At 38.6% G+C, this 17,187-nt stretch overlaps 1 protein-coding gene across 1 annotated transcript in view; it reads right to left on the bottom strand.

Annotated features, from left to right (window-relative positions):
• The window catches only part of megf6 (multiple EGF like domains 6), a 46,194-nt gene extending 29,323 nt beyond the window's left edge, over positions 1-16,871 (bottom strand). Inside the window, exons 1-5 of the mRNA XM_044032897.1 lie at positions 16,560-16,871; positions 15,479-15,613; positions 15,120-15,229; positions 14,809-14,913; positions 1,840-1,962 (exon numbers count right to left, since the gene is read on the bottom strand). Coding sequence (XP_043888832.1) covers positions 1,840-1,962; positions 14,809-14,913; positions 15,120-15,229; positions 15,479-15,613; positions 16,560-16,642 — 556 coding nt within the window. The 5' untranslated portion in view covers positions 16,643-16,871. The remainder of the gene's footprint in view (positions 1-1,839; positions 1,963-14,808; positions 14,914-15,119; positions 15,230-15,478; positions 15,614-16,559) is intronic.
• Between the last annotated feature and the right edge of the window lie 316 nt (positions 16,872-17,187).

The raw sequence follows: 17,187 nt of genomic DNA, 5'->3' as shown, positions 1-17,187 counted from the left end.
ACTTTACTACACATCTGGACAACACATCACACACCCTCTTTTCTGATTCCCAGGGACTTTTTTGGCCCCAGTGATTAGACCATAGATGTGTGGGAGAAAATGGTGTTGTAGTTTCTTTTCTTTCTTTTTTTTAATATATAAGAACATGTGGTTCGGTTTATTTGAGCATGCAGCACAACATTTGGGCCAACAATTGTCAAATCGCTCACCAGCTACTGAAATTATTTATTTTTATAATTTTCACACACTTGTGTGGGTAAACTCTCAATTCTCCTGGCAGATCCATGGGAACAGCCCCCTTAAAAATGATCTCAAGACTATTTTAATCAGTTTGTGTCCAATAACAGGAGCTACTACACGGAGGGGAGGAGGCCCAACAAAGTGGAGGCCTTTCATCAGTAAAGGAATCCTTTCATACCCTCCACGTAGATTAGTGTGATCGGGTTAAAGGAACTCACATCAATATGCCCAGTTTATTTGGAACATCTCTGAGTGTTGAAATAAATAATCACTACACTTAGGAAGAATGTGAAGAATCCTTTCATACAAGAAACAATAGTGCTAAGACAAGCTTTGTCAAGGTTATTAGACTTATTGGTCTCCTCATGTGAGAGGATTTCAGTGGGAGACATAATGGCTGCCTTGAACCAGTGGGTGGCAGCGGGGGCAGGAGCGGCAGTGGTGTCGGAGGTCGAGAGGCATTGGTTCTGAATGGTGCAGAGCTGCTGAACTAGCAACAACACCAAGACAAAGCAGCAGATGAAACACTGGTGAAAGGGAAAAAAAATCAACAGGTGGTCTGCAGGAGAACGGAAACTGGAACTAAATTTACCAAAGAACAACAGGGAATCTGAGGCTCAGCAGGAATTTAAATGTGTGTATTTTTTCTCTAATAATTCTACCCTAAAGTTAAAAAAAAAATTTCAATGGACCATAAGATTGAATCTCTTTGTGATCTCACTTATCTTTCCATTTCCACATTGTGAATTATTATGGAGTGACAATATCCTGTGTTAAAAGCTAATGGTCAAGGGATGAGTTCACACCTGCATCTGTCAAGAAGCAAATGGTCCTGATTGCCCAACACTAGCTCAGCATAATTCAGTCAGATGACAGAGTCAAAGTGTGAATGCATGCCATATAAGGCTGTGCTGCATGGCTGTGTGTTTGGTTTAGCCCTTTACAGCCTTTAGTCTAGACAGTTAAGTAGGTCATTAGTAGGTCAACCTACTAGGTTAGTGGGTTTAACATGACTGACCGAAATTTTTCTGCAAAAACATACATAGAGGCTAATGGAATAAATCGAATCCACACAGTATAAAAATACATGAATATATGTATCAAGAATATAGATGGCAAGCAACAGACTAATGTTACTCTTAAGTTATACAATTTAAGAAAATATTTTATATTCTTTCTTTCTTGAAACATTAAGAGATAGAAAGTTTTATTTTGTAAACAAAATAATGAGGGGGAAAAAGCATGAGCCAATCAGACAAGGTTAAGGCTATTAATCATAGCTAAGGTGGGCAAAGGAAAGGGAAAAGGGAGGCAGTGATGTAACAGAATGGATGCCAACTGCAGTAAAGCACCAAAAAAGACGAAGGAGGCTGTTAATTGAGGTGGAAAAACGCATGAGCACCTTTCAGCCAAATATGCATTACCTTGGGGTTTACTTTCATTCTGGTGTGAGAATAAAACAGGCATTTTCAACATCAAATAAATTAATTTGCAGTTTGAGCTGGCAGAAAAAAGTATCCATTCATAAAACAGTTCAAGAAGCCTCGGCGAAGCAGAGAGCCTGCTACAGTCTGCTTAACGTCCAGATTTTAGTCTTACCGGGACATGTCTTGCCATCTGGCCCCAGTCTACTGCCCTCAGGACACTTGCAGTAATAGCTGCCAATAGTGTTGCAACAGTAGCCCTCACAGCCGCCTTCATCCACTTCACATTCATTAACATCTGAAAGACAAGGAACAAAAGGCCAGTTTTACTACCATAATGCAGTGTTCCACACAAGTCTGCAGCTAATTTCATTGTTCCAGCACAACGTCCCTGCTCTTTGCAGGGGTCTCTCCTGCTTTGTTTAAGCAGAAATGAAAACAACTTTACTTACTTCATCTCACTTGATATCTAAGTAAATCACGATCACGGTTGAAACATGACTCCTCTGTGACAGAAATACTTTCTAATCAGTAATCAGATTTAATAACCACTTAGTTGTTGGTGAGTCTGTTAAAGCAGAAGTGTTTTTATCCTGATCCAACTGATTACACTGCTCCCGTTTTTTTTCATGATGGTGACAGAAAAATGCATCGCACTGCATGAACACCCCCTATCAAGCAGGAAGGTAACAGAGAAGAAAGGAAAGGAAAAGTTATTAGTGTTTTGTCCCCATCTGTTAAAGGATTTAATGGAAACTCTCAGCTGAGCAAATAGTCTGTTTATCTTAAGGACAGGAAATTTCAGAAGCACAATTTGGAGAAACAATTTGGAAAGAAAGCGGTAGAAGATAGAAAGAGGCAAGGTTAAGTCCGGCAGCTTGTTTGTGTAAATTGAGAGCACATGACAACCCAAGATCTGCATTTAAAATCATGGCACTACGTACTGTATATAGCCCTTCAACAGTAAACAAAGGATTTTTTAAGAATGTACCATTCCCTGAATCCCCTGGTGTTAAAGTATATGCAAATGCTACTTTAAAGCACACACACAGGCAAATGCTAACAATGATGTTCCTGTCTCCATACGTATGTACAAAAAAACCACATCGATAATAAACACACAAGTATGTGACTATCTATAAATGTGAGCGATACTGCTTGATAAGTGCACATAACAGTCCATTTGGACAGAACTGTCTCCAGATGCATTATGGATTATCTATCTAGATCATTGTAATGGATATGATTCAAAGTACATTAGTTTGCTGAAGTGATTTAAACCACATGAATGTTCTGTGTCTTGTGAAGTGATACAAGTGTGTTTCTTTTTATAGGTGAACTAAACCACAAGAAAGAAATACTGAAGGAAACAATCCCAAAGGAAACACGTCTCAGTCACACAGTAAGTAAGTATTGAAGAGAAATAATATGGTTTCAGCTATGTTACTTTTTGTAATTTTGGCTTGGGTGGAATTCTGCAGGACCTCAGAAACTAAGGATGGGTCGCCATATTGTTTGGTCAGGCCACACCCACACTTAGTTTCTAAGGGCAGGCAGGGTTATCTGGGTCGTCTGGTTATAGACACGCTTTGTTTGTGGTGTAGCGTCCAACTCTTAAAGACTGTAAAAGTAATAGGCACATTTGTCTCAATGTATTTTGTTTACCTCAGCAAAGGATACATAACTGGCAGTATGGCCTCAGAGAAACAATTCCATTCTACACTTTATTAACTCATTAGAGGTGACATGAGCCTGGCCGGCCACTGAGTGCCATCACAGGAAGAGACGTCCGATACAAGAATCAAGCCGAACAATGCCGAACTGTAGATCAGTAAAAAACCCTAACCCAAAAACATAGGTTAATCTCCAACTATTACCAGGGAAAGGTCTAAAATCTCAATATTAAACAGAGGGGTCTGGTGTATTTAGTGACAGCACTGCTGACACCTAAGAAATTTACCTTAAAAATACCTTACTGGTTTGTCCAACAATCAAATGGGAGGGAATGAAGAATAAAGCTTTTTAAAAGCATAAAACAGATGTTTAGTTAAGCAGTCATTACTTTTCACTGGTAGAAATCACAAGGAAGTAGACAGTTTCACGGTGCTGTGTGAGTTTTGCTAGATAGATTTGCTTTGAAGACAAAGTATAGACGCATCCACATGGTATTTGCACACGAGGACATATGCATGACTTTTATGGCATTTTCAGACCTTAAAAAAAATCTCCTTGGCAAAAGAGGGATGAAGCAAAAAGGATTTCCACTTTTCTTTCCAATAGCTTTATCCATTTATTCATAGTTCTGTTAGCATATTTACCAGGACCACTGAAGGCACACAAAATATGGTGGTGAGTGCACAATTATTTTTTGGGGGTCAAGTGCTAAATCCAAACTCTGATCTTAGGTTTAGTGGGAATCATTCTATTATTCTCACCATTGTGCATAATACTTCCAGATGGTAAAAACTTCCCCTCATGCATAGTCATTCCTCACCTCAGAGCTTAGCAGAAATCAGACATAATCTGATTAACTGTGACCCCACACAACACTAGAGAATTTCATTCATGAGAAACGTCCTCTCTGACTTTCTGAACAATACTCCTGGTACATGTTGGCATTAAGATTTCTGCATATGTTCAGACGTCATACATTTGGATGCACATGTGAATGTTTGCAATTCAAAAATACAATTTCTGAAAAGTCAATATATGGTCAAAACAAGTTAGTGAATGAAACCCTGCTGTCAACCCTCTCATCAAAGTTACGTACACAAAATCTTAGGAAGTAAGGGGAACTGGGGAATTTTTGCAGCACTTCCTCTGCCTTTTTCCCTGACTTGCTCGCTAACTCTTGGCTCAAGTCTCTGCTTCAGTGATGTGTGCTTCCCTTTATTATTCAGAGAGAAAATATGGAGCTTTAAGTGCCTGACATTCACAGTCTTGTGCAATGTCAGGCATGTTTATCCATGTTTATCCCTTCAGCAGTTGTTTGGGGAAAACTTGCCTCAGGATTCTCTGTGTATCCTAAGTATAGTTTATACATTCCATGTATGACAACAGCATTAAAACCTGACACTTAATATTGGTCACATATATCAATCTTAAGTCACTTTGCATAGTAAGGCAACATTTACATAGTATTCACACAACATATATAAGCAACACATACGTATGTTATGAAAAGCTGTAACTGTCCTGCACGACAGGATTCCCTTTAACTCCTGATTACCCAAACACCTGCAGCACTTTCCTTGACATTGTCCATGTGTACCATTACTGACCCCCCTCATGTGACCTGAATCTGAATCTCTGATGGTACAAAAATCTGTACAATCAATCATCATTCCACTGATAGACTGCCAGGTCAGACAGCACATACCTCTTATCTCAACACAGAATCATTCTTTTAAACATTTTTGAAAAAACCCTAAACCTCGACATATGGTGCAGATTATCTTTCTCCGTCACTATCAAGGTCATTCTGGTCAACAAAGACTTAAATAGTGCTCTTAATATTAGCACATCAATGAATCATATTCATATACAATGTATGCATTAACCATCAACTGCAAAGTGTTGGTCCCAAGTTGGTTTATGAGTAGAGGTGATAATAGTTTCCCATCAAGCAATGGAGAGAACAGACAGCTGCTTGAGCGCTCTGATGTTCTCGGCAGGCAGACATCAGCACCGAGACCCAATTCCTGCTTCTCTCATTAGGTGTTATTAACATTACTTGTCCTCTCAGTACAGTACTGCCCCTTTCCAATCTCTCCGAAGACCAACACTCTTCCTCCCTCTAAAAAAGCATTTCAAGTACAAGGACATGACATAAATCAACAAATGTCAAACTCTGTGTCCACGCCACTAATGTTAAAAACATTAGACAAAGAAAGTCAGAATCAATAACTGAATCAGCAGGCCTCAGTGGCATTTCATAGCCTGTTCAATGAATGTGGTAGCTTTAGTTCTCAGACCTCAGTGGTTGTAAGTGATACTTCAATCTTAAGTGATTTCATGCCTCTTCCAGGAGAGGTGGAATTTGAATCTCTGGCACAGTTAATTTGTATTTCCTACATTCTCTAAGTCTACATTCCCACATTTCTATTGTAACAAACGGACACAGCAAAAGAATGCAGCTTACCAGAAGTAATAATAACTTGTCTCCCTCTATTACTGTGGCTGGGAAACATTTTGTTTCGCCTTTTGATTTTAGCAGAAGTGACATTTTACCAAAAGCAGGCAAAATATTTGATACTGCTGCATGTGCTCAACAAAGATAGATGAATGGTAAACTGTCATAACAGGAAACATTTTTTGATTGTGCTTTTGAAGATCACAAAGACTGTTAAAGGAAGGTGAGCTCATAAACCTGTAAAAACATTGCTGTAATTATTCAATGCAGAGATGATCCACCTGTTCCACTGTTCCGGTTCCCATTTCCCATCAGTGCTGCACTTATTAATATAATTTGCAAGCACAAATGATTTATGATCTGTTGCCCAGTAGAACTATATTGCAGCTATTGTAGTTTTATACATGATACAATACAAATGGCACAGCCAGTGGCAAAATGTGCCAAATGAGACCTTGCCTGTACTTTCTGTACTAAAACCTCTCTAATTTTGTTTTGCTTCACATGATCAAAGTCAGACTTTGCAGAGATGATGTTCACATATTGCAGCTGCATCATTCCAAAGAGATTCTCATCCTGAAAGTGCTTTTTGTATGAAGTATTTTTGTTGTGTGCCATCCTCATTTACTCTTCACCAGTTACACTACTAAACAAATCTCAGTGTTCCCTTTACTATGACACCCAAAGTATTGAAATAGACCTTGTGGTTGCAGATAATGAGTGTGCAATTTTTGAGGAGAGACTTACAAAACAGGCTTAGAACTTAAAGCAGCTCACATGTTTCAGATTTTGTCTGCTGATCACATAATTCATGCTGGAACATAATAAGAATTTTCATAGACCCTATAGTTTAAAACTGCAAAATATTTTTGATGTCACTGCACATGATTCTTATCTCTCCTTTTATATATAGTTTGAAAGCAATTTCATGCATTTTCTAACATGATTAGAGTCATACAGAACGGTTGCACGTTCACTCTGTGGCTACAACATACAGTATAAAAATAATATCGAGTTTGTTTTATTAAAAAAATAAAACTGCAAACCTGCCTAGAAAGGTCACATTTTTATTGTGTGCCCTATCGCCATTAAATCCCTCCACATCTGGGAAAGCCATCCCTGTTCAGTTCTCCAACACACAGGACAGAAAATGTCTCAGAGAGGATGAAACGTGGCCTTGGATTTATATTCATTATGTTCTGGCATCACAATGCATAAAAAAAAAAAGATTTGCTGAGCTGATTTCACGGATAAAAAATTAAGCATGAATTATGTTAACGACGGCTGTTTTGTAAGAAAATGCCAATGAAACTGAATAAACTATAAAACAGCTTTTACCAGTGAGTCAGTCCAATGCAACACAGGTTCAGTGCTATTGTCATAGATAGCTGTGCAAGCCTGTTAAAGCACTATTATTACAAATAAATGAAAACGTCACATTCTTCTGTTTGTCTGATAAGGACTGTAATTGCACATAATTTGAAGGGTTTGGTAGTTCAGGCTCCAGTCTGTGCAGTGCTGAGTGTTTGGATGAGAAAAGCAAGAGATAATAGTTAAAAAACACATGTACTGCACTAGCTATAACACAGAAGGAATAACTCAAAACAATTCTATAGTTTAGATGCTTTGTTTATATGCTCTCACATTTCTAGAATAGATAATCTGTTCATACTGATAGCGTGATGCATTCACTGTTATTTTAATTAATAACAGCAGGTTTTCTTAGAATAAAAACCCATTTTAATATAATAAGCCTTTTAAATCACAGAGGAAAAGTTAGCACTTGAATTATCTTTACTTTTCCTTGTAGGGCAGAAGCTTGTTTTTATTCCTGTCCTATTCCTTAGGTTATAACTAAAAGAGTTGTCACTCTTGATTCATGGGTTCTTGAGGAATCATTACCGAAAAGTGTTCTACCAAAAGCACTAATGGCATTACGAGCCTATCATTATGGTATAGGCTACAGTTTGATTACCTAAAGTAATGCATTTAAAATGTTCAAAATGTTTAAAATGAAAGTGTTCTCACTCCAGTTAGAGTAGAAGTGATTGCTCTGTGAAGGAGTTAATATAACATGCCAAATATAAAGGGATCCGTTAATCTCTGAAGACTTTGCATTGCTTATGTAGTTTTTCATTGAACCTTTCCATGAAGAGCATGAGAGCTGTTCGCCAAAGCAAAGACCAAGCTGTCAAAGGAAATCATGAGGTCTGCTCTATTTCTTAATACAAAAAAGAACAGCATCTCATGACATCCACACCTTAAAACAATTCAGCACCTTTAGTGGGTAGCAAATTCTGGTTAAATAAATCTTTGAAACTTGACCAAGACAAGCAATAAAACCTTGCTCTCATTACAAACATATGGTTCCCGTCATATCTTCACTCTGCTGCACGCTTTTGACACAGTGTAAGCACTTTAATCTGTAAACTAGGTCTTAATATTAGTGTTATACAAATGTTATTGCAAATGAGATTATATCTCCACCATGTTTATTGACATTTATTTATCGTTGATATATTTTTATAAAAAAGTGTCTTTTTCATCTCATAGTCAAAGACATTAGTAGAACTATTCCTTCCAGAGACTCCTGTTACTCAGGAGCTGAAACTAAATGTTCCTAACTGACCTGGAGTTCTATAGTGGACTCCGAGATGCTAAACTGTGTGTATGGTGTGTAAATTGTGATTCATTCCAAATCCGTAAAACACCACTGTTCCCTGGAGGTGTGAGGAAAACCACAGAAGCTGCTAGCACCTGAACTTTGTGTTGTTTATGAAGAAACTGAGGTTGACATCACAGATTTGTACCAAATTAAATCTAGGTCTAGAGGTGTTTACTTTTCTTAAGCTGTGTTTTTGTTTGACTTGACTGCATCTTTGTGCATAATAACTTCCAGAAGAAAATGATGACTGAGAACCTTCACAGACGAAAATATAATACAGTTTCCACTATAGTTTCTTTCCACTTTGACTAATTCTTTCACCAGCTCTCTTGATAAGGTTCATTGCCAGAGAAGCCATACCACTACAATGAATCCCTTCTGTCTGATGTATTGTGTTTTGTGCCAAAAGACAAGTGGTGGAAGAAAACAGATGAAGCTCAGGATGAGGACATCTATAGCTTACAGCTGAGGACACTGAGGATCATTTTTTCTCAAGATGTTCACATTTTCTCAAGATGTTCACATTTTCTCAAGATGCCAATATTTTGGAGCCACAAAAATGAATGTCCTGAGTATTTTCGGGGACAACTGAGTCAGCATCTTTTTTTATTCACCTCCTTTCGTCTACATACTAACAACCCTGAAGAATTAAGCCACGCGTGGCTCTGCCTCCTTACTCTAGGTTTAGATTGCTTAAGGATTCAGGATCCAGTCAGAACAAGGGGATTCTGCATGGAGTTTGCATGTTCTCCCCATGCGTGTGTGGGTTTTCTCAGGGTACTTCAGTTTTCTCACACAATCCAATGCGGACGTTAATTGAACACTCTAAATTGCCTGTAGGTGTGAGAGTGAATGATTGTTTGTCTATGTGTGTTTGCCCTGTGATGGACTGGCAACCTTTTGACCTGTGTCAGCTCTGATTGGCTCTAGTGACCCGCAACCATTATGTGAGGAGGAAAAAGTGGTAGACAGCTATTCATTTCACTTTTATTGAGGGAGAAATTTAATATTTTGATCTGATTTCTGATTTACTAAGAAAAATACTGATGAAAATGCATGTCCACAGCACTTTTTATTCAGTTATAAAAAATCTTAAAGGTTCTGTTGTGGTGTGGGTCTTTTACCTAAAGTAGATCTAAGTGCTATGTTAATAAAACAAAGAATTGTTCAAAGTCATATCCATTGTCCATCCATCATGGACCATTTGGAGTAATGTCAGTTCTTTCTTTATCTTCATTTAAACTTGATATTTTAGTCTGCATTTGGCTGCCAGTTCAGCTTTTTTCAAAGTCATGTGACCATCACCATTTGCCAAGCTACAATCCATAAATGTAGTTGGCACCACATCTCAGACACAAAATAATCAGCCAATCAGAAAGACCCAGCGATAGACACTAATGCTCTACTTTTGCTGAATGTCCAAAGAGATGATGTTTTTGGTGCTGAATTAGCTTGTTTATGTATTAGTGACAAATGGAAAGAAGTGAAGATTGATGAGCAGCAGTATGGGTTCATGTCAAAAAGGGTACTACAGATGTGATATTTGCTTTGAGGGTCCGGATGGAGACATAAAGACAAGGTCAGAAGGTGTTGCACTGTCTTTGTGGATCTAGAAAAAGATGATTGGGTGCCAAGAGAGGAACTGTGCTACTGTATGAGGAGGTCAGGTATGAGAGACAGTGGTGAGGTGTACAGCTGGAGTAACAGGTGGGTTCAAAGTGAAGGTGGGATTACATCAGTGGCACTAACTGAAAAGACAGAAGGCAGAGCTGGAGGTGGCAAAGCTGAAGATGCTGAGATGATTTTTGGGGACAGCTCAGGTTGAATGGTTTTAAAATAAAATAAGAGAGGCAAGGTTGAGATGGTTTGGTCATGTGCAGAGGAGAGGAAGAGGAAGACCACAGAAAAGGAGGGTTGGTTTAACAGAAGAGGACACAAGAGGACACAGGGGATAGGGGAAGATGGAGGCAGAGGGTCTGCTAAAACAGAGAAAAGAAACGCAAAACAAAGAGGATGTATTAGTGACAAATATTTTATAAATATCAGAACATCACAACACATCAGACTTTGTTTTGACCTTTGCGATGTGCTGCTACCATGTGAATGTTCACTTCTAGAACCACTTCCTCCCCTGTTTTATAAATGTGATTTCTAATAACCAATGACATCATTAACTGTCTTATTAAATTGCTACAACCTCCGTAAGAACATGATCCAGTCTTCGGCCCAGCCCATAGTCACCCTTCTACAACATGCTTTGAAAACAGCCAGGCTTCTTTAGTGAGAACCAGATGGTTTCTGTCCTCACTCTGTTATGTGCCTGCACTCTCTTAATTTCAAGCAGATCCCATGCACCAATGTATCCAAAGCAAAGCCTGGTCCAAGGCTTAATAGAGTGAGACAGAGTGCCATTCACAACCAGGAGTAAATGTTACTATTACAGAACAGGCTCCAGTGTCTGTGCACTGCTTGGGCTGTTAATCACCTCAAAGTGTCAACACCATAGCCTCAGTGTCAGTGGCTGACATACATTTCTATGGATGTTGCCCTGTGTCTCATATCAGAGATTGGAAGCAGATGGCTGGCTGGCCCCCACAACACACAGTGGGCTCTACCAGCACCACAAATTGGCAGAAACACCAAAAAAGAGTAGCTTACAATTGATGGAGGGTGCTGAAAGGGAGGGGATTCATGCTTGAACTATTACCAGACACTGATTGTTTTTTTAAAGACCCCCTCAATGAAAGTCAAGTTTTTAAATACATACATACATATATATATATATATATATATATATAACTCCTCTCAATCAAGGTCAAACTGATAGTCAAAAGAAACCTACCGAAACTGATTTATTGACCTTTTGAAAGCAACAGAAATTTCACACCTAGCAATTAACAAGTGTCTTGAGTGATTTATTCAAAAGTGGACAGTTCCAACACTATATCACTTCACACGTCCATCCTCCAAGATGAGGATTAAGCAGTAAGGCACTTCCAAAGCATAATCCAAGGGTATTCCTTGGTGTGTTTGAGGCAAATGTAATCACTCAAGCTGTCTGACACACTTGTATTATATTGGAAAAATAAAAAAATCGAAAAGAGGGATTTATCTTTCACAAGAAAAAGCAGCTTCAGCATATGGGGCCAGCATATAGGCTACTGATCAATCAAGCATGGCACAGAAACGGACAAAAAGACTTGGGTTTGAGATGCCAAATGCTTACACACTGCAGCACATGTCATGATATACACCAGAATAACTATACACGTTTTTTAGCACATGCAGGAAACATCACATAATAATAAAAGTGAAAATATCTTTATGACCAAACAGCAGGTGCTGTTGTCTTTAATGTATTACTAAACCTACATAGGCCAATTCCTGCTTCCATGCTGTATCTGCTCAGTTTCCATCATAAATGAATCACAACCTGGGACAGTTATAAGTCTGTCATTGTGGAATGTGAAAGCTCACAATGCAAATCCAATAATGTCAATGGTTCCCCAGTGTTATCCTGGGAGTTCAGAGTGCACACACAGATCCACGTTTCAACATCTCTCTTGGTTGTTATGTTATGTAAAGCTGAAATGTACCTCATATCCACACAAACCTGATCGTACTGTATATTCTGTCCATCGAGGAATAAATCAAGATTTTAGGGCCATTACTCAATGTTAGAAGATTAGGAGATAGACTGAATTTATTGTCATCATCAGTAAAATTAGTTTAATCTCATTTTGTTGTTCAAATTATCTGGATCAAACTATCATGGATTTCCACATGCACTCACCATTTAATGTATAAGTTTCCCTGGATTCTTTGCATTCTTGTAACATTTTAGCAGTTAAATGCTGAGCAAGCAGGATTTTGTTGGTGTTATTTATCAATATTTCCACATTTACCTCTCAGTCTAATGTAAAGCAAGTGGGCTGAGAGGAAACAACACTTTTACATATTCTTTGTACTGTGTGTTCAGCCTCACAACTAAATCTGTGGTGTGAAAGCAACATATCAGCGAGTGACACTTTTTCTACATAGTAATGTGAGCATGGAATGGATCTCATCAAATCAGCATATTTACCCATTCATGAAAAAGTTTAACTGTTCCTTTGTGTTAGCTGTTACAACAAAAGGCAAATCTGAGTAATCTAATGTACTTAGGTGTAAAGACGTTGACCAATCACAGCAGAATTTAGCAGTCTGTCACTTATTTACATTGTGTCTGTCTGTACTCATCAGATGAGAGGAGCTGAGGACAGAGCGATGATCCAAAAACATGAATATTTTTAATAACCTACAGATGAAACTCTATAATAAACTTTTTGCAGCATTTTTGCCAACTTCAGCTTTAAGGATCAAACAACTCTAGGACAGCCAGGGAACTTGAGATTCCACACCATTATTACTGCCCTCCACATGACCCTGCCATGAGCAAAAGTCTTACTGTTAATGTTGTACAATATTATCTCTAATTCTTGTCAAACCTTCCTTAGTGAATACAGTAAATTTGCCGGTGCAGATAGGTGCATTGAAGGAAACTGGCAGAGCACGGGAAGCTGGCTGACTCTTTCCTCGCATAATGATTCTGGCAGAAAAGTGAGGATAAATCTGTCTCAAGAGATGAGAAGAGGAAAAATGCTTTACAACAGGAGCATGATGTGAGTTCTCGCTGAGGTGAATTGCAGTACAGGATGTAAAAAAAAAAAAGAAGAAAAGAAAAGAAAGTTAAACCTGGAGCACATCTGATTAGATCTCATATCTCTATCTCTTCACAATCTGTCACTTCAGAGTGTGAAAAGCAAAGAGGTCATGTCAAAACAAACAGATGGGAGTGCGGATTCTCACAAACAAAGACAAGTTCCTGTGAAATGTCTTAGCAAGAGTAAGAACTGTTTACAGCCCATGGAGAGGAGGTCCTTCCTCCCAGGAAAGTCAAGGAACCAAATGGGAAACCCTTTGCAGCGTGTGTGTTTGTAAACATGTGGGGGGGATGGAAAAAAATATCCTCTGGTCACCACTTTCTCTCTGCAGGGGTCTTCAAAAAAAAAAAAAACGAACTACCTCCTGTTTGCGTCTTGATGTAGAAAGCAGGAGTTTGAACCATAGCAAGAGACAGACAGAGACAAGGCTGAGTGACTATTTAATGAAGCTAGATCCAACGTAAGGCTGTTCACAATCTGACCACCTAATAATACACTCACTATTTATGCATGGTATGGAATGGATCTCACAAAACTCTTCACTAAAAAGTGAAAAAGCATATTTACTGATACACACAAATGTTCGTGTGCACAACCAGGCACTAATCTGAGTAGTTAACTTTCCCTTACTTAACCTAAGACATGTTGCAAAAGGTGCAGCCATTCCTCTCCCCAACAACCTGCTAAAAAACTATTTATGATGCATAAATAGATGCAAAAACAAATCCATTTCATTCTATGTACGAGAAAAACACAATTGATTTAGAAATCTGCTTCCATGAAACAAAAAAGAGAGACATTAGTTCTACCTTCTTATTCTGGTGTAACACTTTTGAGGATACACCACCTTTTCCATGACCATGGCTTGACAGTAGTATAAAAACCAACCACCCTTTAAATTAAGTTAATTTGTCTAATTAGTATTATTTATATTAAATGTGACAGGGTGTTACTTTCTTAGCCATACACCCTTATTAACATTGCCACAGCACTCCAGGCTTCAGCCTTCAAAGTAAGTTGTTAAGTTCTGACTTTAACAACCAAGACCCCCACAGAACAGCCTCATCCAATCACAGCTGCACAAGATCTGAACTGTTTCTTTTAATGGTGTGTTCCAGTTGTAGTTGGAAGTCAGAATTTGAGTTGATGGGGGGTTGTTCCTTCAACAGGAATGCCCCTTCACGTCGGATTTCCATCTCGGAAAGTCGGAGCAACCTCACCAACCACTACATAGGATCTCAAGGTGGTTGCCATCTGTACAAACACTGCTACCTTTACTGTTAATTGTACTTCTGTCTTATTTGTTTGACAGTAAATCAACCGTACACATAACACTGTTCAAATGTAATCCTTAGGCGTTGAAACACTGTTTATGTGAAAAAGAAGCTGTGTTTCTGTCCATGGTTTCCAACTTCTCACTGGAACGTGGTCAACTCAGAGACATGTCATTCCTAGTTCAGACTTCCAATGTAAGGAACGCAGCATAATGCTTAAGAGGATGTAAGCCAGCTCTCTGGTCGACAAAGCTGCACTCCTATCACACCATACTGCACAAACATTGAGGATTTACGAGCATGACTGACGTCATTTTTACAACGTGGATTGATAAATTGTGATGTTTAGCAGAGGGGAATGACAACTCACCATACTGACATCGTGTTCCTTTGAAGCCTGGTAGGCACTGGCATATGTGGTCTTCAGTCTCTGCACACTGGCCTCCATTGAAACATGTGTTGGCAGCACACACCCCTGCAGACACCCAATATCACAAACACCATAATTCTGCTTTTGTGTATTCATGCATAAAGCCTGTGTATTTGTGACATTCTTCCAGACCAGTCTTTGTCCGAAATACTATAATAATATATAAGTACTATACTAGTATATGGCAGCTTCACAGCAGATGCAGAACTAGCCCACTGTGCTACATATGTTTATAAAATATTATTACTCACTGTGCAGACAGCCCATCTCTTCATCCTTCTGAATCCATCCTGGGCAGCACTTGTAGACAGTGTTCAAGTCCATGCTGTACCTCTGCCTGTATGCTGTATAGTATGCTGTCCTGGGGAAGAGATATGCTCTCACAGTCAAATTATAAGATTTAAAGGCATTTATATTACACAGTATAATGAATATACACTAATGTGACATCAGAGTGCCTTTAACCAAGCACCAAAATAATGTGCCTGTTACATATAGTAAATGAAGACAGTGCATTATTAGTTGCATGAAACGAGTATTTTACTACTGCTATAGTAGTGTTAGCTTTGCGACTGCTAGATTGTTCACTCAGTGCTCATTTTGCTCTTACCTCCTCTCATATCCCATACACCATCTGTGGTTGCTGCAGCCCTGTTTCCAAACCTTGACCATGCGGGTAAAAGCCTGAACACAAGGCTGATGGGCCCCCAACATAGACATCTCCTGATTGGCACAAACATTTGGCCTAGAACAAGAGGAATTGATGAACAGATGCATTGAAAAGGAACCATTTTAGACATGGGGAATAAAAGTTTTGGTATACATTTGGTATAAAAACAAACAACTTTCCACCTATTATGTTGACTTCAAAGAGCAGCATGAGACTACTTCATTAATAAAATATAAGGCAGGTATGGACTAAGTTGGGATGTAGGCTAAGGGGGATCTGTTCAGCTGTATCATCACCAAACACACTGTTTGTCAGACAATTACTCAGCTTCCTGTTTGGTGTAATGTGTTTGATTAAAGTGCAGGAAAAGCAGATCTTTCTTTGGACAATACCTCCAGCATCCAATAAACAACATAATGTCCATGGGGATTTCAGTTCACTAAAAATGTCTGCAATTTGTGCATGTGCAGTGTAAATTAATCTGTCTAATTTCCCTGCGTCCATCTGTGTTGTCAGTGCAGGTAAACTGTCCAGAGGTGTCCTCCACAGAACCATCTGGCTTCAATACAGAGCACCCTGAAGTTAATTAGAGGAAGTATTCAGCCTCTGCTGTGATGAAAAAAAAAACAAAAAACACTTCTACAGTGCTTTCCAACAAAGTCTATTTTAACTTGAAAACATCTGGTAGAATAAAAAACTATACGAAACAAATGACATAGCATTGAAAGCTCCTATGCAGAAGCTACAGTGGGATTAAATGCACATCAATCCTCACAGGGGACCCGAAAGGGCGACTCCTGGTGGACATTTAGCAGATTAGATTCTACAGTTATTACAATTTTTTAAATTATTTTTATTTATTTATTTATTTTACTTAATCGACGTAGATTACTCTTGTTCTGAAATGATGCGTGTGTGTTATTTCTAAGCATATCAAAAAAACTTCTCATTCACCAGATTAAAATCTAATTAGTGGAATAAACAGGGGGAAAATTAATATTTAATTAAACAATTTACTCACATGCCATAGCGCAGCTCCAACGATGATGCGACGTGCATTGTTCTGATCAATATCACACACGAAATGAAAATATGAGGGCACATGATTTCATCCAGTTAGAGACGCGGACTTAAGTATTCAGTCGCTACAGACTCAGTGTCCATCATATAAAGAACGTCCTAAAAAAAAAATGTGTGCAAGTTCATGCTCGCATGTTTCTCCTGACCTAGACGCGGTTCCACCGGCTGGACACAGGAACGACTTGTTTAGTGTCAATCGCAGTCTTTGAATGGCTCCGTCTCAGCGCACCACCCACAATCACCGCGGGGCCAACTCCCGAACCCCCCCTGCAACACCAACCTGTGTGAGGCAAGCACTATATCAACAACATGCAGACACATTCAGCCATGACACTTTGTGCCACTTCCCAGAAGAAAATGTTCATGCAAGGACACGGTTGCTGCATTTGTTGTTGTTGTTGTTTATACATAAATGTATATATATATACATATACATATATATATATATATATATATATATATATATATATATATATATATATATATATATATATATTAAATCAACCATTCACATTTCTGACAAAAATATGTGTATATTTCTAAAATATTACGCCAAAGCTGGTTTCAGT

The sequence above is a fragment of the Solea senegalensis genome, linkage group LG8, assembly GCF_019176455.1.
Source record: "Solea senegalensis isolate Sse05_10M linkage group LG8, IFAPA_SoseM_1, whole genome shotgun sequence".
Classification (NCBI taxonomy): domain Eukaryota; kingdom Metazoa; phylum Chordata; class Actinopteri; order Pleuronectiformes; family Soleidae; genus Solea; species Solea senegalensis.
Note: the sequence above shows the minus strand (reverse complement) of the source record. Positions and strands in the feature narration are given on the sequence as shown.